The 27,274-nt window shown below is 42.7% G+C and overlaps 1 protein-coding gene across 2 annotated transcripts in view; it reads left to right on the top strand.

The window, feature by feature from the left end:
• Window positions 1-27,274, top strand: part of SORCS2 (sortilin related VPS10 domain containing receptor 2) — a 1,216,738-nt gene that overhangs the window by 1,151,913 nt on the left and 37,551 nt on the right. For both annotated transcript variants that reach the window (XM_040335380.1, XM_040335381.1), the window contains exons 20-23: window positions 3,922-4,055; window positions 7,338-7,461; window positions 11,107-11,219; window positions 24,878-25,003. In XM_040335380.1, coding sequence (XP_040191314.1) covers window positions 3,922-4,055; window positions 7,338-7,461; window positions 11,107-11,219; window positions 24,878-25,003 — 497 coding nt within the window. The remainder of the gene's footprint in view (window positions 1-3,921; window positions 4,056-7,337; window positions 7,462-11,106; window positions 11,220-24,877; window positions 25,004-27,274) is intronic.

The following is a 27,274-nucleotide window of genomic DNA, read 5'->3' as shown; positions in this document are numbered from 1 at the left end:
AGAGTGGATCAGGACAGTTCATCCGATTTTATTCTATCGGACATACACGGAAATAATTCCTGGAGTACGGCTTTAATATGCATTGATTTTATATATGCTTGTACGTATGTGCAATGTTGCATTTGCAATGCAGAACATCTAGCCTTGCTTAATTGCACCAATTATTTTTATATAGTAAATGAAAGAAAGCTGGCAGCTCAATCTTTTTCGCATGGAAAAAATTAAATAATCCAGGTGTGGTACAAAAAAATACAGGGCTTACACAATTCGGTGTGTAGCCTTAATCGTAGTCATAGCTATGGCTATGATTAAAGCTACACGCCGAAATGCGTAAACCCTGTATAGTTTTGTACTACACCTGGATTAATTAATGTATTCATTGCAGAAGATCAAGCTGCTGGCTTTCTTTTATCTACATGTTTGCTTGGGTGTTAGCAGGACACCACAAGCCAGTGCACCGACCGCTTACCACCTCAGGGAATTGCTACAGGTGTTTTCTACTATATTTAGGCTATTTTTATTACCCTTTGGCAGGGCTTTTTTTCTCAGATAATAGGTGCCGGAACTCCGACCTTCACCCTTTGTTTCTGCTCCCTACCCACCTATGAGCACCGTTCCTTGGTTCCACCTCCTATCAACCTCCATCTATTTTATAGAATACAGAACCAAGTATCATTTTTGCTACTAAGTGATTTTCACAGAATTTGTTAATGATAACAAAAATACAGTAAAATAGATCCAGATGCAGTGAGCAACAATAGACCCCCCCAGCAATAACAGACCTCACCCTAGCAAAATGTTGAGCCCCCACACAATAGAACCCCCCCACAACAAAATACCACCCCAGCAACAATAGACCCCAGGAAGCAACAACAGATGTCCCATGCATCAATAGACCCTCCAGGAGGCAGCAACAATAGACCTCTCCCTCAACAGTAGATCCCTCCCAGCAACAATTTCTCCCCCCTAGACACATAAGACCCCCCCAACTAGCAACAATAGATCAACCCAGCAACAAGAGACCCCCACACAAAAATAGATCACCACCAGTGACAATAGATCACCCAGCAGTAAGCATCAATAGACCATCCAACACTCCTTGCCTTTACATACATTCATTACTGGAGGTGCCGGTACTGCGTTCCCCCACGTTCTTGCTGAAAAAAATCCCTGCCCTTTGGCATTATATATTGTATATTTTATAACAGACTAAATTGACCAGTCTAAAGCAGTGGTCATCAACCCTGTCCTCAGGGCCCACTAAGGCCCCGTACACATGGTCGGACAAAACCGATGAGAATGGTCCGACGGACCGTTTTCATCGGTTCACCGCTGAATTGGCCTGATGTGTGTACACACCATCGTTCCAAAAACCTATCGTGTCAGAACGCGGTGACGTCAAACACACGACATGCTGAATAAAACGAATTTCAATGCTTCCAAGCATGTGTCGACTTGATTCTGAGCATGTGCGGGTTTTGAACCGATGCTTTTCTGTACTAACCATCGGTTTGGACCGATTGGGCAGTGGTCCATCGGTTCGGCTTTGAAGCATGTTTTAAAATTTTGGACCGAAGGAAAACAGACCGATGGGCTATACACACCGTCGGTTTGGACCGATGAAACTGAACCTCGGTCCATTCTCATCGGTTTTGTCTGACCGTGTGTACGGGGCCTAACAGGCCAGGTTTGCAAGATAACTGAAATACATCACAGGTGATATCATTTGCTGCTCAGTGATTGCAGTATTCTAGTCTGCATCTCCCCAAGGTAATACATAAAACCTGGTCTGTTAGTGGGCCCTGAGGACAGGCATGATGACCACTGAAGGATTGTTTTCTTGTTGCATATGTAAACCCCATTAAGACCACCCTGCCCATGGCTAACTCAGTGTTTGGATTGACCAATCTTACATTTAAAGCAACTTTAAGTTATTCAGTGTGATCAGCTATCTCATCCTCTCCCACCGTTATACAGTTTTCTCTGAGTTGTTTCATTACACAAGTACAGTTTGTTGACTTAAATGATTCAAGATGTTATGCACAAACTATGAACGCTAGCCAGTGATGTCACCCAGCCTTTAAAAACTATTTTCATTTGCGCAATAGTGTTTCCATATGGAGTGTATAACCTTACAAGTTCGCAGGAAACCTAACCTGACATTCTAGGGGTGTGCCATCATTCCAACATAGATGGAGTGCATCAATAATCTGGAATTGCTATCAATCACCTGCTGCCAAGATATTAATCATATCATTAGCTCTGCTGGATGAAGACTCTGGCCACTTAAAAAGTAGAACACTTATCATGTAATTAGCTCTTGCGCAAACTATGCAATTACAGACCTGAAACTTAAGTCTAATATAAGATAATCTCCAGACTTCATGCAGTGATTGCAATGACTAATTAAGTGAGCAACTTAAAGTGAGAAGTAAATCAAAAAAATTAGTGGACTTCCCTTCAGCTTTTAAAGGCCATTTTCAGCCAAAACTTTTATTTTTATTTTGCAGAGATTGTTGAAAGTATAAACCCTATATTAGGTTTTAGTTGCTGATTTTGTCCCTGTGACCACACAATACGGACAATAAATTGTCTCTTACCAAACTTTTACTTAACACGCAGTAATATGAGATTAGCAAAAGCAGCCCCAAGGGTTGTGCCAGTGAAATCGAACTTCCCCTGCCGTTGTATGTGTTGTACGTCACCGCGTTTGAGAACGAGGAGGTTTGCTCCTGACCGTGTGTACGCAAAGAAAGCTTGTCAAGATTCTCCACAAGCCTGACAAGGAACTCATCAAGGAAAACGATGTGTCTTTTCCGACGAGTTCCTCGGTCGCGTGTTCGAGGCCTTATAAGGGCACAGACATCAATAAAAACTGACGCATGTTCTAATCCCTCTCCACTCTATCCAAAACTACAAAAAAAGTTTTGCAAGAAAGAAAGTTACCGCTCCAGGTGGATTGTGTTAGGATGATCAGTATGGTCTCAGAAGATCAAGGGTGCTGGCAATGCACAAGGCAACAAATGGAAAAAGAAAATATGGACAGCCGCACTCCAAAAAACCTTGATGGTTGTCTTTATTTAAAAAAGGAAACATTTTTTGCCTTTAGTTATACTTTAAGAGTTTTCTTCATTAAGTTAATTTATATAATATACTACACAAAGGCTGTCACCTGGTCTTTATCTTATTGGCCTGGTTGGTAAAAATGGGAAGATGCCTGGAACTGTGGAAAGGTAGCATATTCTAGACCCAGTTAGAATACAATGGGAGAGAACATTACTCATTGTTTTATTGACTTTATTATGTAAGCCACCAGGAAAGTAAAATATTATGACATTTCATCATAGGAACAATACACACATATATATATATATATAATTTCAGGACTATGGCCACAAAAATGCAGATCACACAGTTGCCACTTGATTGCCAACATTGCCATTGTTGGGTTGCTTTGCTATAACAGAATTTTGAAAAACAAACATTTAGAGGTCTGCCTTTTAATGGTGTTACTCAATGTTCACACAACTTTCACTTAAGATTCACACATTTTTCTAATGAAATCCTATGGGGAAAATGTGTGAATCTTAGCCTAACTAAACAATTGCCTTTGTCTTGGGTGAGGCCTGCCTGTCTATAACATTGCAAGAAGAGAAAATCTTTATAAAACAGGTTAAAAAATTGACTTTCACATAAACCTGACAGAGACACGAATATCCTTTTTTTTCAGAGAGGGGGATTGTTTTTCTAAAACCGCATTGGAGTTGTGTTCTCTGGCCGATTTAAATGCAAGCCGCCTCAGGCAGTGGAATTGATTTTTCACTTTTGCTAGACAGCTTTCCTTTAACAAGAGAATGTTCGAATGATGCCATGCTGTGGGAAGTATTTGTGAAAAAATTAGCTGTGTTAATTGTTTTGCAGCTCCTCTCCAAGCCGTTCATCTCGAAGTAGTGCCAGTGGCCGGCAAAAACCAAGCAGTGAATTTGTCAGCTGTGATCCAGCCAAACAACGCCAACCTCTCTGTCTATTACTGGTGGATTGGAGATAACCTACAGGTGAAGCCTTCTATGTTACTTTGTTGACATAAATGAAAGTAGAACTGTATCCAGGCTATGGACATTCACATTTTTACATATTCTTAGCAAGTAGTAAGTAGGCTTGAGAACAAGCCCTCACTGACCTCTGTAGCTGTACACACTAGGGAATAATTAATCCTCATGTTTTATAGAGGCTTCTTAGCTCTTCTTCTACCTTCTCTCTGTAGCTCAGCTCCCCCCAACCCATCCTGCAACCAGAAGTAAGCTGGCAGCCTGCCAGCCCTCTTGGACCACTTTTACATTGGTATTCTGTCGGTCTGTTTTAGATCCCTGATTGGACAGCTCAAGAACAGATTGCAGTGTATCCCTATGGACAGCTGGATGTGAGCGGATGTGGATCCATGTTGGATATGGATATATTCAGGTTCTTCCAACAGAATGCAATAAGTTTGCATCCAAGTCACCAATTTGCCACCGATTTGGCATGCGATTTCACATGTCAAATCGCATTCCAAATCGTGCCAATGTGAACCAGGGCTCAGTCTAGGTTCACATATATGCAGCTGTGTTTGATGCCTTTTTTTAATGCACTTTTTGCAGTGCATTTTGCAGTTTTTGATGCGTTTTTGCATGCAGTTTTCATGCACTTTGGGTTTTACGCTTTTTCTTTACGTATCCTTAACAATTGACATGTCATCAGCTGTCAGCGGGTTTCCCAGCTGACAGCTGAATGTAAAAATAAAAATTTCTGGCAAAAAAATTCACAAAAAACTGCGTGCCCCCCCCCCCCCCGGTGAAGTATTTTTAAAAATGGCGTGGGGTCCCCCCAAAATCCATTCTAGGCTCTTATCCGAGCATGCCGCCCGACAGTGTAGGAAAGGGAGGGTTCGAGCGAACAACTCCCCCTGAACATAGAAGAATAAAAAGACAGCACTCACATTGCCAACATCCGTAAATAATATGGTAAAAAAAAGGGAGAACCATAAGGTAAACCCTGTTCGGACTTTAACGGCACAGTAAACAACACCCCCCCTGAACCATACCAGCCTGCATGCCCCCAACATGGGGGGGGTGCTTGGGGCACGGAGGGCCCTGCCCTCTGCTTAGCAACCAGCTATATACAGTGTTAAAATCAAATTCACAAATTGCAAAACACATCAAAATTCCCATCACAAACACAACACTTGTGTTTCTGGTGCAGGTGCATTGAAGTCTATTACCCGCAAATCCTGGGAAATAAGTCCCTGACCCTTTCCAAAAACGCACTGGCCGCAAAACACATAGCTGTGAACTTGTACCATAGGAAACCATGTTAAATGGACTGTAGTGCGTTTCTGCAAACTGCAAAACGCACTAAAAAACACATAGGTGTGAATCTAGGGTAAAATGTGATGCATAATTTTTTGGGTGTATTTATGGAATTGGATTATTCATTGATCAAGAACCTGTTTTAAAGGTAAACTGAGACTTGGGAATTATCTCTGCTGCCGCTCCTCTACTTCAGCTCTGTTGCTTGGTTTACCTGCAGATCTCTACAGGGGTCTGCATACATTTAAAGTGTAATGTTGTGTTTTGACGTTTCATGTTACCTTGTTGCCCCAGGAACTGCCCACCTGTTCTTGGATTTAATAATGAAATGTCTAGTTTAATTAAAAGGGAATAAGAACATTTGCCCTGGGACCTTTTAGGAAAGGGAAGCCAACAGCAGGCCTCTTAGTAAAAGAGTTCTCTGTAGTTGTTACCCACGTGTGCAAATCCTGTGCCAATGGAATAAGCTTTGCACTGGCTAAAAATGGGCCTGTAGAGAAAACTGATTTTAAGTGTAATTTGTGGTATGCAGTTAAATTAATTATCCAGTTATAATAATTGCTGTGATGGTTGATGCAGAGGCTGGTGGGGAAGAATTCTATTGGCTTTTTTTTTTTTAATGTTACCTCTCCTTTAACCCTTTACTGGCCACAGACTGTAGATGAATGTACTAAAGCAGGGGTATTTCAACTTTCTAAGCAAGGGGCCTTTTAATGTTATTCAGTCTTTAGGGGGGTTGGACTGTGGCCAGTGAGAGTAGAAAATGCCCCGGCATCAGTGCCCCATCAATGGTTTTAATGGGAGCAATAGTGCCCGATTGATGGGGTCAGTAGGGGGGATGGTGCCCTGTCTTTGGGGTCAGTTAGTGGTATAGTACCCTAAGGGCCAGAAAAAGGCAATTAAAGGGCCACATCCATCCTCTAGGCCGCAGTTTGGAGACCACTGTACTAAAGCATGGTGCCGAATACTGGGGAAAAATGAACTCTTTTGTGACCAGGGTCATTGATGCCTAGGTACATAGGCCAAAAAAAAAACATTTGATAAGAGGCTTTAGTATATAAAAACATGAAATAAGGTTTAAAGTAACTTGCTATTTTTCATAATAATGCAACTGTATCTGACAGTTACTTTAATAAATAGGTGGCACTGACTGCTGCCTGAAGGTGGCAGGGTTCTTCTTCAGGCTGAAGGTTGTATCTTTTTCATTGTAGCTTTCTGCTTGCATTTGATTATTATGTCATGACTGTTATAGTGGTCATTGTTCCGTCATGGTTTCATGATTGAGAACCAGTGCCACTCTGACTGGTTCCCAATTGTCAGTGAGGACTTGAGCTGTCAAAAACAGTGAAAACTGAAAGCCAGCAGCCACTGAAGTGTCGGCTGCTAGCTCTTAAAGCAGAGGACATTAATTTATGTATTTCCAGCATGGGGCATCGTAACTTAAAAAACATATTTTAGATGGGAATGTGTTGTCAACCAATCAATGTGGACCCAGTCACTAAAACACCAATATAATAGAGCACACAGGATTTGTTTATAAACAAATCTGCTACTTAAAGTTGTTAATGAGTTTCTATGCATTAAGGTGAAAAAACTTCAGAGTATACCGACCCCCGTTATACTTACCTGACCCCTCGAAAGTCCCACGCTCGGTCCCGAGATCCTCTTCGCCGCTCAGCCTGGCCGCTGATTGGCTAGAACGGATGGATTGAAAGCAGCGCAGCCATTGTCTGGTGCTGCTGTGAATCACATCCAGTGACGCGGCGCGCCAAGGGGCGGGGCCAAGTGATACAGTGACGAAATTGCGGTAAAATTTGACCGCGATTTTTAATTCGCAACAGTGTGAACCTAGCCTAAAACCTAAAGCTAAGTAACTGTTGCTCTCACAGTGCAATGCAATGTGTAAAAAAAGATTATTATTATTATTAAGCTAAAATGTATATGATTGCAGGAGAGTACTGGTGACGTCTCATTGTTTTAATTGTTTTGCAGCCTTTCTTGACACTGGACAGTTACCTTGTGACCAGGTTTGCAGATGCTGGAGAGTTCAGGGTGACAGTGCAGGTTCTCTACCTGAACTCCATGCTGCAAGACTCCAAAGTTGTACGCGTGTTTGGTAAGACAGAAATTCATTTTATTACAGCTGCAATTACGTACAGAGATAAGAGAATTTTTACGAATATTTGTTGTAAATTAGCACAGTAACTTATGGTGTTTTGATTTCATGGCAAGCAAAGCAGTCACACACCTTCAGGTAGGTGCTTTACCTGCACAACCACATTACAGGTAAAGCTGAGCTCCTCGGAAGCAGCTAAATTAACAGGTGAAGTACATATAAGGGACATTTTTTTTTCACTTGCTAAAGTATTAGGCTTCATTTCCACTGGCGTTTTTACAGCCACTTGTGTTAGCCTTTTTTACAGCTTAAAAACGCCTGTCCATGTTTATTTTGTAAAAAAAAAAAAAAAACGGTAGCGTTTTTGAGCGTTTTCGCGCGTTTTTGAGCGTTTTTTAATGTCTGGCGTTTTTACAGCTCTACTCTGGATCTTCAGAACGCCCTGGTCCTGCGTTTTTTTTACAGCTCAAAAACGCCTATGCCATTTGCAGCTCAAAAACGCCTATGTGGGCATGATGCCATAGAATAACATGGACAGGCTTTTTTAAGCTGTAAAAAACGCTCAGAAAAGTGGCTGTAAAAACGTCAGTGGAAATGAAGCCTTAGAGCCGGTTCACACACAGGCGGCACGACTTTGGGGGGCCTCGGCAAGGCGATCTCAAGGCGACTTGAGAGGCAACTTGCAAAATGACTTCTGTATTGAAGTCAATGCAAGTCGCCCCAAATCGCCCCCAAAGTCGTACAGGAACATTTTTCTAAGTCCTATTAGAACGGTTCCATTGACTACTGTGGACCGTGACTTGTTAGGGGGCTGAGTCGCCTGACAGGTCGCCCCTGTGTGAACCGGCTCTTAGTGTTTCTGTTTTTTTACACAACCCTACCACACAGAACAGCCAGGCAAAATTGCACCACTTTATTACAGTAGAAGATATAGGGGTCATTTACTAAAGGCAAATCCACTTTGCACTACAAGCGCACTGCAAGTGCACTTGTAATTGCAGTCGCTGTAGATCTGAGGGGAAGCTCTGAAATTAGAGGAAGCTCTGCTGATTTTATCATCCAATCATGTGCAAGCAAAAAATGCTGTTTTTTATTTTCCTTGCATGTCCCTCTTAGATCTACAGCGACTGCGCTTTCAGTGCACATGTAGTGCAAAGTGGATTTGCCTTTCATAAATAACCCCCATAGTGTCCTTTCCCCACCTCGATCCTTAAGCAGGCCTAAGATGATTTGATTTCCCCCCATCAACGGTTTATGGGGGAATCCCTCCCACAGCGCTATTGTGTTCTGCCAGCGGATGGGGGGTGGTGCGGAGAGCTTTACCGGCCAGCAGAACACAATGATTACTGCTAATCGTATTTTGAAAAACTGACTGGTTGTACCCAAGTCGATAGATAAATAGACTTGGGTACAATCAGCTTGCCCATACATGGATTGAATCTCAGCTGGTCCCTGCTGAACTGGAAGAAATGTAATCCATGTATGGGCAGGCTGATTGTACCCAAGTATCTTTCGATAAAAGCAGACTGAGAAAGTTGTGTCTCTACTCACTCAGATCTGTTCCTCGTCAGTACATTGGTATGCAACACACCTGAAATGCTCCCAGTCTTGCCCCATCCTCCCCCTGTCTGAGTGTTGGAGTATAGAGCATTTCAAGATGCTAATATCTAAGTATATATATCCCATGGTTTCCAGTGCCGAACTGAGTGGTGGGGGAGTGAAGAAATGGTAAGTATGTGCTAGGGATGGCAGGTTTAAAGCAAACTTGTTGCCTTTTTCTGAATGGTCGGAGTACGAGTATACTTTGTGTGCCCTCATATCAATTAGAAGATTTCCTACATGACAAGGCAACATAACCAGTGACATGCACTTGTGAGAAAAGACTAATGCCTTGTACACACGATCGGAATTTCATCGGATATTCCGACCATGTGTATGCCCTATCTGAGTTTTTCCATCGAAAATTCCGACAGACTTAGAAAGAGAACATAAAAAAAAATCGGAAATTCCGTTTTCGTCTGTATGGAACTCCGACAGAGAAAAAAAACATGCATGCTCAGAATCAAGTCGACGCATGCTCGGAAGCATTGAACTTAATTTTTCTCGGCTCGTCGTAGTGTTGTACGTCACCGTGTTTTGTACGGTACAAATTGTGTGTGACAGTGTGTATCAGTGGTGGTTCGTCTATAGAGGGAGCTGGAGCGCCGCCCCCTCTGGCTCTTGCACCGCAGATAACATAGATTCATGCATTGCATGAATCTATGTTATTCTTGCCGGCCGCTGGTCTACTCAGATGGCCGGATCTTGAGTGCCGGCCACCTGAATAAAGGCAGCTGGTTGGCTGTGCAGAAGTGCCTACCGAGTACAGCCCTCAGCCTTCCGGATGCTTATCCAGGGAACATACGGGGGGTGCGTTCCTTGGATAAGACTGACAGGCGTCTCAGCCTATCAGGTTTACTGGTTCTGGTTATCGATAACCTGATTGGCTGAAGCGTCATCGTGGGCGGGAGAAGACATCGAGGGACGTGGAGGGACTAGGAGGATGGCTGACTTCCATAAAGGTAGGTGGCGGGGGAGGGGAATTTTACAGGGCACAGTGGGGACAATGGGCCCAGTGGGGACAATGGGCCCAGTGGAGACAATGGGCACAGTGGCAGCAATTAAAGGGCACAGTGACATCAATGGGCACAGTGGCGACAATGGGCACAGTGTCGACAATTAAAGGGCACAGTGGTGACAATTGGCACAGAGGCGACAATTGATGGGCACAGTGGCTGCGTTTGGCATGGCATAGTGACTGCATTTGATGGCATGGAACAGTGGTGACAATTGATGGCACAGTGGCTGCGTTTGATGGCATGGCACAGTGGCTGCATTTGATGGCATGGCACAGTGGTGCTAATTGATGGCACAGTGGCTGCGTTTGATGGCATGGCACAGTGACTGCATTTGATGGCATGGCACAGTGGTGACAATTGATGGCACAGTGGCTGCATTTGATGGGCACAGTGAGGCTGCAATTTTTTTTTTTTCTTTTTTTTTCGTTTGCGCCCCCCCAAAAAAACTTTGAGCACCAGCCGCCACTGGTGTGTATGCAAGACAGCTTGAACGGAACTCCGTCAGAAAAATCCATCTGAGTTTATCCCGATGGAAGTTCCAATTGTGTATGCGGGGCATAAGAAAGAGAACATGTTGTCTTTTTTTTCTGATCGGAAATTCCGTTCGTCTGTATGGAACTCCGACGGAGAAAAAACACCACGCATGCTCAGAATTAAGTCAATGCATGCTCAGAAGCATTGAACTTGATTTTTCTAGGCTCGTCGTAGTGTTGTACATCACCACGCTTTGGAATTTGTCGGAATTTGGTGTGACAGTGTGTGTGCAAGACAGCTTGAATGGAATTCTGTCAGAAAAATCCATCTGAGTTTATCCCGACAGAAAATCCGATCGTGTGTACGGGGCATAAGGAATCTTTGCAATGAACAGATATGAAAATATATATTATACTGTATATATGGGAATATGGTATGAAGGTGGGGTTTTCCATTAAAGTCCTGTTGTTTTATGGTATCGTTATTTAAAGTCAAGTCTGACAAAGAATGTATAGTGCTTGGCTGCTTAGCTGTACATCATGCTGTTTTTCAGATGAATTTGAAGTTCTTCCACTCATGTTCAGCAAACATCTGGATACCTACAATCCCAACATCCCCGAGTGGAGAGAAGACATTGGACAAGTAGTAACTCGGCTCCTTGCAAAGGTATTCAAGGATAAGGATGAGAAAACCTGAATTCTGTTCCAGAATACTTTATACTTGCTTTCCAACGTCTAATGAGCTGACCAGTCTTGGCAGCATCTATCCATAAATCTGAACTTTAAGTTCAAAGACTGCAAAGTTATAATACAAGGTGACCTGTTTTAGTTTGTGTGGCTGGTCATTCTGGATCCATGCAGTGAGAACTGCGTAAGATAATAACGAAAAAAACTAATTCAAATTGACACTGATTCAGAACATCTGTTTACTCACAAAAATAGATTCCTTAATTCCGTCATGACCGGAGGTCTTTTATGCCATACAAGCCATAGAAATTTCCATCAGAAAAAGCCTCAGCTATAGCGGTGTACTAGTCTTTTTACCATAACTACAGCTGTTAGCAACTGGCAACAAAGACTTGCATGCTCATGGGTCATGATACCAAAAGTGGGAATTTTTAGGTATCAATCACACACCAATATTGGGCCAGATTCACAAAGAGATACGACGGTGTATCTACAGATACACCATCGTATCTCTGACGTAAACTGGTCCTATCTATGCGCCTGATTCATAGAATCAGATACGCATAAATAGGGCTAGATCCGACAGTGTTACACTGTGTTACACTGTCGGATCTTTTTTTAAATTTAAAAATGGCGCCGGGGGCGTTCCCACTGATTTACGATAAATAATATGTAAATCAGCGAGATACGCAAATTCACGAACGTACGCGGACCCGTCGCAGTGTTCTTACGGCGTTTCCGTAGCGGTTTTCCGTCGTATACTTACCCCTTCTTTTATCAGGCGCAGCCAATGTTAAGTATAGCCGGCGTTCCTGCGTCGAATTTGAATTTTCCTACGTCGTTTGCGTACGCCGATTCACGAACACGCGCGTCGCAAGTCCCCCTCACGTCGCAACCACTGACGTCCTAGTGACATCAGTGGGAGCAATGCACGCCGGGAAATTCCTCGGACGACGCATGCGCATTTATATCGGCGCGGGAACGCGCCTGATTTAAATATGACACTCCCCTAGCCGCGGAATTTGAATTCCGCTGGGGGATTTAGGATCCGCCGTCGCAAGTTTGGAGGTAAGTGGTTTGTGAATTAGCCACTTGCCTCCTAAACTTGCGGGAGCGGATCTTAATTCACGTAGATCGAGCGGATCTATAGATCCGCTGAGCTACGTGAATCTGGCCCATCGTGTATAAAATTGTAGCACTACCCCCATAGGAGCTGCTGGTTTAGATTTTGGGTTTTGCACGTTACCTCTAAGTTCGTTGTCCAGGGGGGAAAATCTGTAGAAATTGCAATGTCCACAAAAGATGTAAAACCTTCAACTGTTTTATTTATTTTCTGCATAAAACTTGTGAAGGAAGTAGAGAGTATAGAGAGAAGGGGAAGGTTCAGGTACGCGGTACAGAATGCACAAAAAGTATTCAAAGTTCCAGTATTCACCACTCACTCCTGAGTGGGTATTGCTCACCCGGATAGACCCCTCTCACATGGCCTATCAGCCGGAATGATGCATGGACAGTATAGAGACAGTCTCTGCCACAGACCGGATAGTCAGGAATCTTTCGCCACAGGATTTCAGTCCCAAACTTTCTGCCTTACAGCAAAAGAGCCTTTAAGCCAATCCGGTCGGGCTGTAAGACAATTTGCATAGTGGATCCCTTTCCGTATTAAGGTCACCAGGCCTATTCCGAGACATCTGCTTGCCTTGCTTGTCTCCTCCAGGGCAGGTCCTCCCCCGGTTTCCTTTGCTAAGAAGCTTCTCCCGCTTGGATGGACAGCTTAGGATCCTTTGTAGAACCACAGGCCCCAGCCAGCATAGCTGGGCCTACATGATAGGAATACCGCCTTGGACAAACGTGGTCCCGAGACTGAAATCACACACACGCACCTCGTGTCAGAAGCGTCACGGGCTGAATTACCCTGAAAAACGGCGCCTGCCTTAAGTATCCCTTTCCAGCATGCACAGCGGGGCACCACTCCCACTGGGCTGCTCCTGAGAAGGGTCACTCAACACACTATGGTTCGCCCGAGTTCCAACATGGGCCTAAAGTGGTAACGCCACCTACAGGCAACAAATGAAAACTTCTACCGAGCACAACCACAGCCAGAACAGAGGCGAATTTACATAGAATTAGCGAAGTCTGAGCCCAACTATGGCTTAGACGCCCCCTAAATTTATAGTAGCGCCCTTGTCATTGGGAGTCCGGCACTACAAAATTAAATATGTTTATTCGTTTTCCGTAAAAATATTTTTTTGTTTAAATGTGTTGATCACATACATACATTCATTACATCCCCTACTTGTGGTTTCCCTCCTCCATTTCTTATGTCCTATATAGTTCTGTAACTCCTGTTTATCTATTCAAAGAAACATTCCCTGAGAGTCTCCTGAGGAAGTGGCATATATACCCATGAAACAAAAAGAACGTGCTGTTTTTTCCTCCACTGTTGATGTTGACATGACAAATGTGGGGATATTTGTGTAATATGCCCACTATCTAAGTTAAATGGAGGAGGGAAAATGGAAGTAGAGGATGCAACAAATGTATGTTTCATCATACAAATGTATTTATTTATTGGTTGAACTAGATGGACTTGTATCTTTTTTCAACCTGGCTAACTATGTACCTATGTTATGTGACCAACACATTTGTACCCGTTTTGAGTATCATGTTGTTTTAAAGGAGAAGTAGGACCAAAGCTCTTTTGGCCATACTTCTCCTGGGGATAACAAACATGCATTTGGTTCTACACTCTTGTGACCTGTATTCAGGTGACAGCAGGCTACAGCCCACTGTTGGCTGTTGTCATTCAGGTGGTCCAGGCTCTGGAGAGCTGCTGCATCCACCTAGATCAGGGGTCTCCATACTTTCTAAACAAAGGGCCGGTTTACCGTCCTTCAGACTATAGGAGGGCCGGATCGATGCCCCCCCCCCCAATATGCATACCAGACCCTTTCTCTGGGCATGCAGCCTGGCAGGTCAAGAAAGGGGGGTGAGCTAGCGCCCACCCCCCTCTCCCAAACCATACCAGTCAGCACAGTAGTGTAGTGGTTAGCACTTTCACCTAGCAGCAAAAGGGTCGCTGGTTCAAATCCTGACCACAACACCATCTGCCTGGAGTTTGCATGTTCTGCCTGGGTTTCCACCAGGTACTCCAGTTTCCTCCCACACTCCAAAGACATGCTGGCAAGTTAATTGGCTCCTGTCTAAATTGGCCCTAGTCAAGCCCCTTCAGGGTAAGACCGCGCTATATCAAGATACCTCTCAGCTCATACCAGGCCACATGCTCTTGTCCCAAAGCACCTTGTTCAAATGCTTCCTGGCCCTGCTCCCTAACATGCAGCTTACGCTGCACCCTGATTAAGCGAAGCTTTGCCCAATCAGGGCGCAGAATGCAGTGCACTGCAGGATGTTCGTCTGGGTGAACACCCTGCACATTTGAGCGTTTGGCAAACGGCTGAATGGGAAAATGTTTGGCCTGAACTCATGCTTGGGCCGAACTTGTTGACCAACCCTAGTTGGGATATGTCTCTACTAACTTTTCACATCTAGACTTTGCAATATTTGTCCACTCTTCTTTTGCAGAACTTCTCAAGTTCAATTAAATTTGATGGTGGCCGTTTGTGGACTGCAGTCTTCAAGTCATTCCACAGATTTTCAATGTGGTTTAAGTCTGGGCTCTGACTAGACCATGCAAGGACATTTTTCTCCTTCATCCACTGTGTGCTCATTTTTGCTGTGTGCTTTGGGTCATTGTCATGTTGGAAGGTAAACCTTCTTCCCATTGACAACTTTCTGGTAGAGGGAAGCAGGTTTTCCTCAAGAATTTGATGGTACGTTGCCCCATCCTTGTGTCTTCCATCCTGACAAGTGCTCCATTCCATGGTGCAGTGAAACACCCCCAATAACAGGATATTACCACCTCCATACTTTATTGTAGGAATTGTGTTTTTTTGGATAGTGAGCTATATTGGGGCATTTAAGGTGGTCAGATGAGACTAAAATGTATTTATTTGGCCTCAACACCAAACAATATGTCTGGCAGAAAACCAATACAAGCTCACCATCCAAATAAGACCATTCCTACAGTAAATCATGGAGGTGGTAATATCAGGGAAGGATTACTACCCCTACCAGGTTATTTTGTGCTGTCCATGTCCCATTGGGGAGATTTATTTTTACTTGTCGTGGAGACACAACAGGAATTCAGAGGAAACCTCCCAATGTGAGAGGAATTTTTATCTTAGAGAGTTGTCACCAGAACATTTGTCATCTCCTGCTCTGGTGACAATAATTTTGTATTTCCCCTCACTTTTAGTCTTATTGACAGTGGTCACCAGAACTGATAGGAGAGAGTGAATCTTCTCAGTGGGGACACAGACAGCAAAACATCTTGATAGCGGTTCTAACCCTTTTCTATTACATCCTACACTTTAAAGAATGTGACCATATTTCCTTTAAATTCACTTCCATTTGTGTGAGAGAAAAAAACATCCCAATGGAGTCATTGCCAGAAATATTAACCTGATACAAAATTTTAGTTCTTCGACAACCTTCAAAACTGAAGAAAATTGGTCTCGAGTTAGGCTTTAAAGGCTAAGTTAAAAAAAAATTAAAATAGCCTATGCAGTCAAGGTGCCCCATTAGGTGTTAAACAACTATATAGCTTTGTTGCTAAGACACACAAATTGTTGGGTTTCACTGCTGTGATGGTGAGTGTAAACATCCAATGGTTTTCATGTCCTAGCAACAAGGCAGGACAAAAATATTGTTAAGTGGGAATTTTTTGGACCCGGTTTCCAGGGACCCCAAATGGCCTATAGGTATATGAGAATATTATTAACGAACATAACGTTTTTTAATACCTACTGGGACCCCTTCACTGTATAGTCTATTTTCTGGAATTGGGGGACTTATGCCACGTACACACGAGCGGTTTTCCAGTCGGAAAAAAAAACGATGGTTTTCCCGACGGAATTCCGCTCAAGCTTGTCTTGAGTACACATGGTCAAAACAAATTCCGACAGTCAAAAATGGAGTGACGTACAACACTACGACGAGCCGAGAAAAATTAAGTTCAATGCTTCCAAGCATGCTTAGACTTGATTCTGAGCATCTACATTTTTTTTTTGCGCGTTGAAATAGCATACAGACAAACGGTTTTCCCGCTAGGATTTTTTCCTGACGGGAAAAAAGAGATCCTGCTCTCTTTTTTTTTTTTCCGGCTGTTTTCCTGTTGGAAAAAGTCAGATGGAGCATACTCACAGTCGGGATTCCTGGCCAAAAGCTTTCATCTGACTTTTTCCGACGGGAAAACTGGTCGTGTGTACAGGGCATCAGCCTTTAAAGCCTAATCCAAGCCCAACTTTTTTAGTTTTCTATAGAGTGTGGAAGAACTAAAGATTTGTATCAGGTTAATAATTTTGTTAGCGTCCCCATTGGGATGATTTTCCCTCACTAATCCATTTTATGGAAAATGTGAATTTAGCCTTTAAGCATAAATGAACCTAATGACCCCTACACATGACCACCACACATGGAGAATATAAAGTATAGGTCAGGGTACAGGAAGGCGTTAAATCCCAGCTAAGTGACGTCCTTCAGATTGTTTTGCTCATATTGATTTGATCAGTTGCTCAGGGATTGCTGACAGTGCATGAAATCACTCTAGCTGTGTTTGAAGGCTTCTGGGAATACTAGAACGGCATGGCCTCAGTTTATGAATTTTTAAAGGCAGATTTATTTAATCGTCAAAATTGCACACCACAGGCTTTAGCTAAACACTTTAAGTGAATCAGGCCAGTCACTGCTGTTACAGTAAATTTGACACAAGTTAAAAAACAGTCAATCGTAAAGGTGCAAAATACTTGTCATAAATTCAATAAAATTGTTATTCATATATAAGTGGTTCTCAAAATGACAGAACAGGAAATGATGTACAAAAGGGCAGAATGGTATGGGAAGCTTCTAGAAGACCTACCTGTTGAGAAGATGGGGCCAAAAAGACAGCCTGGACCATTTCCTTTAAAAATGTCTAGCAGGGATACTAAGATAGAAGGGTAGGGCCTGGGGTTACTGGCAGACAAGCTAAGGGTGCCCAAGTAGCAGCAGAAGCAAATACAAGTCAGAAACCACTTTTGATTTCTCTCAAGGAAGATTTTGAAAACATTTTAATCACCAAAAATGTTACTAAAATTTGAATGAAGATTGGAGCATTCTGTGAAATTCATTCTAAATTTAAAGTGGTTTTACAGGAAAAATAAATAATTAAAAGCCAGCAGCAGCTACACATACTGCAGCTGCTGGCTTTTAATAAATGGACACTTACCTGTCCTGGAATCCCTCGATGTTGGCACCGGGTGCTGCCGTCCCCAATGCGGGTGAGGGTCACCGGCAGTGTAGCCTTTCGGCTTCATGCCGGGAACACTATTGCGCATGCGCGAGACCCCGCTCCTCTCTCCTATTGGCTCGGCGGCCGGGGGAGGATGAGGACGGAGCCCCACGGTGACATCACGGGCCGCTGCGGGACTCACGGAAGTGTGAAAGGATACCTGTCAAAGACAAGTATCCTGTCCCCCCTCCCCCGAAAGGTGCCAATTGTGGCACCGGAGGGGGTGGAGGAATCAGATGAGCGGAAGTTCCACTTTAGGGTGAAACTCTGCTTTAAGGTTGAACTCCAAACTTACTTCAGTTTCCTACAGTTGTTCAGGCTCCTTTTCCGTACTGAAACTGCTTACTCTGATTCCATTGCACACTGTAAGCTTCCCACAGTCGATGGGAATGCCAGAGTAGGTTGACGCAACTTAGAAGGTCAAATGCAGGTGAAAAGGAGGACAGCTGCAAGCAAACTAGACCTATCAGTGAACTTAGGATGCTCTCAGAAGTTCCCTGTGTTGGCAGAGATCCTTGCCTTGAGCTTAGCCTCACTGTATTCTTAAAGTGGGAGTAAACTCCCATGGTTAATATACAACTATAGGTAAGCCTATAATAAGGCTTACCTATAGGTACAGTAAATATATCCTAAACATGCACCGTTTAGGAGATATGTACTTGTGAATGAGCCGGTGATGTCACCGGCACATGCACTCTGAAGGAACGGTATACCCATGCCATTCCCTCAGAGTCCTGTGCTGTGAATAGAGGCTATGCGCGCATGAGCGGGAGTGACGTCATCGCGCCGCGGCCAGTCAACGGACGGAGGACGTGAACCTGGAAGGAAGACCGAGTGAAGACGGAAGCCCTGTTAGCAGTGAGAGTGCATCGCTGGAGAGCTTCCATTTAAGGTAAGTTTCACATAATGTGCTAGTGTGCAATGCATACTGGCACATTATGGGCCAGATTCACGTACGGTGGCGTATCTATAGTCGGGCGTAGCGCATCTCATATGCGCTACGCCAACGTAACTTAGTGAGGCAAGTACTGTATTCACAAAGCACTTGCTCCCTAAGTTACAGCGGCGTAGCGTATATGGGCCAGCGTAAGCCCGCCTAATTCAAAGTAGGCTGGTAGGGGGCGTGTTTGTATTGAAATGAATCGTGATCCCATATAAATGAAGCGCCGATCGTACGGTGCATGCGCGCGCATGCTCAGTATTACGTCAAATTTACTCCCTAAGATACGCCGGCTCAATGCCTGTGACGTGAACGTAACCTACGCACAGCCCCATTCACGTACGACATACGTAAATGACGTAAAAAGATACGCTTGTTCCGACGTCCATACTTTGCATTACCTGCGCCTCATATAGCAGGGGTAACTTTACGCCGGACGTAAGCCTTACGTAAACGGCGTAGCGGGCGCAAGTACGTTTGTGAATCGGCGTATCTAGCTCATTTACATATTCTACACGTAAATCTACGGAAGCGCCCCTAGCGTCCAGCGTAAATATGCACCCAAGATACGACGGCGTACTAAGACTTACGTCGGTCGGCTGAAGCCAGATTTCAGGCATATCTAGGTTCCAGAATATTGCGCATAGATTTGACGGCGCATCTTTTAACTTACACGGCGTATCAATAGATACGCCGGCGTAAAACCTTTGTGAATCCGGGCCTATAACTTTATCTAGAATCAAATAAAGGGTTATCCGAGGTAGTAGAATGCTATACTAGGTTCCCACACTTTGGTATTATTATTATGTTGGCCACACTGGCCATGTACATAACATTTAAAGAAGCACTTTATAGAAACAGCTTTTACTGAATTACAAATGTTGCAAAGGCAATTTTTATTATTATATGTATGTTTTTTTGAATCTTGTCTAGAATATGTGGTTGGTAGATGAAAAAATTGATGCTGCCTCAGGGCAAGGTTGCTGATCCTTTTAAACTAAAAAATAGAAAATTAGCAAAAAAGTAGAGTGGTAATAGCGCCCAATCACATTAAAATGTTCAATTTATGAAAAAAATCAACCCTTTTGCATTTAGAGGCCATTGATGTCTAGATTTCCAGACCACAGACTGTATATAGTATGCGTCAGTTCATTCGACAATAACTCTCTGAATAATTTGCCTATCTACATATTTTTTAATTGTTTTAAAGGAAATATTAGGATTTTGTACCTTTTTTTTATTATTATTATAAAATTACATTTTAACCACTTAAGCTCCGGACCAATATGCAGCTAAATGCCCAGAGGTGTTTTTACAATTTGGCACTGCGCTGCTTTAACTGGTAATTGCGCGGCCATGCAATGTTGTACCGAAACAAAATTTGCGGCCTTTCTTTCCCACAAATAGAGCTTTCTTTTGGTGGTATTTGATCACCTCTGCGGTTTTTATTTTTTGCGCTATAAACAAAAATAGAGTGACAATTTTGAAAAAAAAATCAATATTTTTTACTTTTTACTATAATAAATATCCCCCAAAAATATATAAAAAAACATTTTTTTTCCTCAGTTTAGGCCGATACGTATTCTTCTACCTATTTTTGGTAAAAAAAAATCGCAATAAGCACTTATCGGTTGGTTTGCGCAAAATTTATAGCGTTTACAAAATAGGGGATAGTTTTATTGCATTTTTAATCATTATTTATTTTTTTACTACTAATGGCGGCGATCAGCGATTTTCTCCGTGACTGCGACATTATGGCGGACACTTCGGACAATTTTGACACATTTTTGGGACCATTGTCATTTTCACAGCAAAAAAATGCATTTAAATTGCATTGTTTATTGTTTATCACCCCCTAGTGTTAACCCCTTCCCCGCCAGTGACATTTTTACAGTAATCAGTGTATTTTTATAGTCCTGATCACTGTATAAATGCCAATGGTCCCAAAAATGTGTCAAAAGTGTGCCAATGTCCGCCATAATGTCGCAGTCCCCCAAAAAAATAGCGGATGACTGCCATTACTAGTAAAAAAAAATAATAATAATAAAAATGCCATAATTCTATCCCCTATTTTGTAGACGCTATAACTTTTGCGCAAACCAATCAGTAAGCGCTTATTGGGTTTACCAAAAATATGTAGAAGAATACATATCGGCCTAAACCGAGGAAAAAAATTTTTGTTTTGGAAAAAAAATGTGGGATATTTATTATAGCAAAAAGTTAACGATATTGGGCCGGATTCAGATTTCTCTATCTATCTGCTGGCGTAACGTATCTGCGATACGGTACGCCGCTGTAACTTTGGGCGCAAGTTCCGTATGCAGAAAGAACTTGCGCCCTTAGTTACGGCGGCGTAACGTATTTGTGGCGGTGTAAGCCCGCCTAATTCAAATGGGGATGTTGTGGGCGTGTTTTATTTAAATTTCACTTGACCCCGCGTATTTTACGCATGCGCCGTTCGTGAAAGAATGCCAGTGCGCATGCTCGAAATTACGTCGCAAAGCCTCATTGGTTTCGACGTGAACGTAACTTATGCAAAGCCCTATTCGCGAACGACTTACGCAAACAACCTAAAATTTTCAAAACTCGGAGCGGGAACGGCGTCCATACTTAACATTAGCTACGCCTCATATAGCAGGGGTAACTTTACGCCGGAAAAAGCCTAACGTAAACGACATAAAAAATGCGCCGGCGGGACGTACGTTTCTGAATCGGCGTAAATACCTAATTAGCATATTCCTCACGTAACTATACGGAAGCGCCACCTAGCGGCCAGCGTAAATATGCAGCCTAAGATACGATGGTGTAAGACACTTACGCTGGTCGGATCTTAGGGAAATCTATGCGTAACTGATTCTCTGACCGACCGACCGCACTCAGAGATACGACGGCGTATCTGGAGATACGACGGCGTATCTGGAGATACGCCATCGTATCTCGTATGTGAATCCGGCGCACTGTGTTGTTTTCAAAATTGTCGCTGTTCTTTTGTTTATAGCGCAAAAAATTAAAACTGCAGAGGTGATCAAATACCACCAAAAGAAACCTCTATTTGTGGGGGAAAATGGACGCAAACTTTGGGTAAAACGTTGCATGACCGCGCAATTGTCAGTTAAAGCGACACGGTGCCAAATTGTAAAAAGTGCTCTGGTCAGGAAGGGGGTAAAACCTTCCGGGACTGAAGCAGTTAAAGAATCAGCAATATACTGAATTGGTTCTACCCCAAGAAAATAGTAGCACGATTTATATGCAGAGATGTCCTCCTTGGCAGAACTGCACCCAAAAACTGGCAGAATAAATGTTTATCTGGGAATGTGATTAAGAAATATATACAGCTCTCTTATCCAGAAGGTGAATTACAGATCACTTCTTATTATTGTCAAAAGATAAATAGTGTGAGATCCTGTCCAAAGCCAAGATCTCGGTGTAGCAGACTACATCCCGCTCTGGAAATCTTATATCACCCTGCTGTCCGCTTGGCTTAACTGTGAATGTCGGGCCTGCCTCAGACACAAGCCTGATTAAAAGTCGATTTATGGTCATTTCTTCTTGGCAGGTTTTCCATCCAAACTATACAGAAATATTATTTATGTAAACGCATATCGACAGTTTAAAAGGACAGTGGAAAGAGCAGCGTCATTTGCAAAATAAACACCCCTGAACTTATTTAATAAGACAAAATAAATGAAGGCCATTAAAGTAACAGTTCTATCCCATTCTCTGTCTGGTTTCCTATATCCTTCTTTATTGACTGTGGCCCAGATTCACATACATTTGGGCGTAGCGTAGCGTAATCCATATACACCACGCCGCCGCAAATTATTTGAGCAAGTGCCGTATTCGCAAAGCACTTGCTCCGTAATTTGCGGCGGCATAGTGTAAATGGCCCGGTGTATGGACGCGTAATTCAAAGGGGGCGGCTTGTATTCAAATTAAGCGGGCCCCCGCGCCGATTGAACTGCGCATGCGCCGGGTTGAAAAATAGCCCAGTGCGCATGCTCCAGCTCACGACGGAAAACGTCAATGACGCCGACGTGAGTGTCATTGACGTAAAGTCGTATTCAAGAACGACTTAGTAAAACGACGGAACCGACGGAAAAAGACGACGCGGACCCGACGCCATACTTAACATGGCTTACGCGGACTGGCGTAAGGCTACCCCTCATATAGCAGGGGTATGATGTTCTTGTTATGAAATGCTCTATTCTTTTTATGCCAGATGTAACCGGACGCACACCTTCCAAAAAGTAAAATTTTTGTCTCATCAGTCAACAGAATATTTGCCTAAAAGTCTTGAGGATAATCAAGATGTTTTTTGGTAAATGTGAGATGAGCCAACAAGACTGTCTATTACTCTGAAAATTCCTCTATTGCCGTTCTATGGAAGCAGTAAGGTTTAAAGAGCACACCAAATGCTTAAAATAACTTATTTTTTAACTTCACTTTTCTTTATAGATAACACTGCTGCTTTGCAGCAGACAGTCTATGTACAAACACGTGTTGAATAAGTATAACAGAAAATGGCGGTTCAAATATTCAATCTTGTCATTCAACATAAAATGGTGGATATATTTCTTTCTTCAGTATTTTTACTCTCTCTCTCTGTAAGTTATCAAAGCATTCTCGGATTTCTCTGAAAGGTATAACTGTGGTTTGCAACTTGGTTTGCAGGGTTGCTTTAGTTCGGTTAGCTTGTTAAAGTGGATGGATGGATGTGACTTAGTTCGGTGGAACTACAGTTAGGGCGGTTAGATGACTTTGTTTGTATGACTAAATGGCTTAGTTCGGTGGAACTATAAGTGAACACACAACTAGATCAGTATACAGTTCTGATCACACTATTTACAATAAGAACATATATATAACTTGTGTAACGTACCTATTTAGGCCCTTGCTTCCATAAAACTGAACTCTGTATGTCTGCTCTGCTCTCTGTCTTCATGTGGAATGCATGCAGCACATGTACAGTATTAGGAACCTCCCAGACAGAATGGATGCAAAGGTAGCTGTGATAGGTCAAGACTCTGCTTAATGTGAGATTAGCTGTGATTGGCCAAGGCTACTGGTGAGTCACAAAAGCTTAACTCTATGCTTTCTGGTATGAATTCTACTGTGTAATTTGAGCTTACCTTCACTGTCATATAAATAAACGACTCTTAAAGGCATATTTTTTCTTTTGCCTCTGTGAACACAACATAGAACTATTATATGACATTCAAGCATAAAATCACAGTGAATAACTTTGCTTTTTTCTCTCACATATAAACATGTGCATTACATTTAGGTTCTTAGCAGGTTTAGCTGTATATACATGTAGGTTATATTAGCTACCTAGGACAGGTTCTAGCTGGCCAGCTACAGTGGCACAACCAGTTATTAGGTTTAGGGGGCAATTACTTTTTCACATAAAGACAGGCAGGTTTGGACATTTTTTGCTTTAATAAATGAAACCATCATTTAAAAACTGCATTTTGTATTTACTCGGGTTATCTTTGTGTAATAATCCAATTTGTTTGATGTGTGACATATATGCAAAAAAATCAGAAAGGGGCAAATACTTTTTAACAGCATTGTATAGTCTGGTTTACAGTTTCTTAAGTGTAGCTATGCAGATTTGCCCATCCCTGCTTTAGCCGTCTCCTAACATTTTTGGCCAAAGTTTAAACTGCCTCATAGATGCCTCTTTTGTTTTTAAATTAACCACTGATCGAAAAGGAAACAACAAATTCCTCCATCAATCAAGCATGGCAAAATAAGGAATCTTCCCCACTGTACTATATACTATAGCCCTCCTCCACTGTAAGAATACATTAAACAATGCTGTAGCCACTAACTGAATAAAACATTTTCCAACATTCTTGATCAACATCTATTGAGCAGAAATTCCATGGATAGATCGGAATTTGGCCGGTCCTTGCTGACCCAGCTGAATTATCATCCATAAGCTAAGTAAACATTCACATTGCTAAGCAAAGAGACTTATTTAGTAATTCATCCCCATAGTTTTACTCTACTCTACTTGACATGTGCTAGGAAATCTCCCATATAGGCATACATATGACAATAGAAAACTTAAAAAGCCCCCAGTCTATCCAAAGCTAAACAAAGGTTTTTTTCTGGAGTTGGACTTTAAGCACACCTCTTTTCCCTTAATGAGCAAATCGCAAGTTCACCTTAAAGGGATTTTTTGTTCCTAAATATTTATTGTTCCTAAATATTTATTTGCCTGACAGACTGATATTGTTCTGTTGGGAATGTATGCTCTATGATTATCCAATACTAATGGAACATTTTCTTGGAATATTTACAGGAAACTAACATTCCAGAACAAAGTCTTGTGACTGTTGTAAAACCGGGACTGCCAACAACGGCTGATTTGTATCTCCTGCCTTCTACAAGCCAACCAAAGAGGAAGAGGAGCATTCCCAATGACAAGGTACACTGCAGAAATGTAAAATAAATCACTACAAAAGGAAATAGGAAAAACATTCTTACATTTTTGTTAGTTTAAAGTGGTATATATTGACAAATATATATTGACAAATGTTGTTTTATAACCTTTTATTATATTTATTTGTTTGTATTATATATTTATATGCAGGCAGCCATACGGTATTTGCTTTTCAGATGTATACCTGAAATCAGAAAACTAGAAACCTTTCTTTTACAGAAAAAAAATGGAAATTTTGGATATTTGCATATGTGTAAGCACGGATAGAAAAACAAGTAATGTCAATGCTACGAGGGGTCTTCAAAAAGTTTCTGCACTTTTATATTTCCATTGGAAACTTTGAGGGCGGGAGGAGTAGTAGTAGTCAGTCGTGTCTCAGGCCCCATACACACGTCCGAGAAACTCGATGGGCAAAACACATAGTTTTGCTCGTCGAGTTCCTTGTGAAGCCGCCGAGGATCTCGGCGAGCCAACTTTTCCCATTGACTAACGAGGAAATAGAGAACATGTTCTCTTTTTGGCCCGACGAGATCCTCGTCGGTTTCCTCGGCGAAAAGTGTACACACGACCGTTTTTCTCGGCAGAATTCAGCCAGAAACTCGATGGGAGACGTATTCTGCCGAGAAAACCGGTCGTGTGTACGGAGCCTGAGAGTGTCATGTAACTAGTCTGTCTGGCAAGCTGGCTGACCTTGCAGTTTAGTATAAGAGTTGTCAGGCTGTGGTGAAGATGGCTGCGAAACGTATAAATTGCACCAAAGAGGAACAGTGTGAGGAAATCTGTCCAAGGGAATTTGACAACGCCGACCCCACACTGCAGCCCACACATTGGAAACCCTCAGACAATTGCAGTGGGAGGTTATAAAACACCCGGATTTAGCGTAATCAGATTTCCACCTTTTTGGACTCCTCAAAGCAGCTTTATGTGGAAGAAGATATTCATGTGATGATAATGATAAGAAAGCAGTGGTGCATCAGTGGCTATGCGCTAAACCAAAAACACTTTTTGCTAATGGCGTTAAATTGTTGGTACGATGCTGGGAAAAATGCCTCACAAACAAAGGTGACTATGTAGAAAAGTGATGTCATTTGTTTTTAAAATTATTTATAAAGAGTTAAAAAAAAAAGCGTATAGAACCCTGAAGAACTCTGAAGAACCCTCGTACAAAACGATGCACTTGTTTTAACGGGACACTAAACGATATCCTTATTCTCCACTACTTAAAGAGGAAGTAAACCCCTACTTTTTCTATTTTTTAGTTATTCTATTAGCCAAGGTTATTGCAATGCTTATTACATCTATTTTTTTTTTAAACGAGGCCCGCAAATATCTGTTGGCTAGTGTTCTTTTTTTTTTTTATGTTTTCGGTATAGAAATCGCCATTCTAGCTCCTGTTCATTGCTTTCCTTTCCGACCCTTACTGGGTCTCTGTTAGAAATCAGAGCCTCGATCTGGATTGCCGCTACAGCGGCAACCAATATACTCGTTCCTGTGTCTGAGGCTACAGTGTTCTTTCACTCCCCTTTGTGATTTGTTGTTCAGTCACACGGGGGGGAGTTATCAGAAACAGAAGGACTGTAACATCGCAAGACTTCTCCTCTGAGGACGGAGGGGAAGCTCACTCACGAAGCTCGCTCACATTTAGTGCCGGAAATGTAGATGAAAACCTGGCAAACTTAAAAATGTCGTTTCTGCGGGGCTACAATGCGCAAGCGCGGTGATGTCATCAAAACTAAAAAGAAGAATTTACAGCTAATGACGGCGGTGAGTAAACTTTCACAGGCAGCGATCAGCTGCCTGTGTTATGTGCTAATTTTTTTAATAATGTTATATCCGAGGGTTTACAACCACTTTAACCACTTGCCCACTGCAGTACGAGAAAATACGTCCTCTGTTTGTGCGGTGATATCTGAATGATGCCTGCAGCTACAGGCATCATTCAGATATCACCGTCTTCAGCCGGCGATTCTGTGCACAATAAGAACAATCAAAACGGCAGTTCCGCCGCTTGATCGTTCTTATAGGCAGCGGGAGGGGACGTCCCGCCAGCATCCGGTGCTTCTCCGGCCTCTCCCATGCCATTGGGGGCCCAGAGAGCGAATCGGCCGGCGCTCGCTGCAGAACCATAGAGATTACTGGTGACCAGACGGTGTCCCGCGAACGGTCACAGGAGCTGAAGAACGGGAAGAGGTGTGTGTAAACACACCTTCCCCGTCCTGTGTGGCAGTGACACTGATCATCTGTTACCTGATATAG

This window comes from Rana temporaria, chromosome 1 (genome assembly GCF_905171775.1).
Source record: "Rana temporaria chromosome 1, aRanTem1.1, whole genome shotgun sequence".
Taxonomy (NCBI): domain Eukaryota; kingdom Metazoa; phylum Chordata; class Amphibia; order Anura; family Ranidae; genus Rana; species Rana temporaria.
This window is presented reverse-complemented; position numbering and strand designations above follow the sequence as displayed.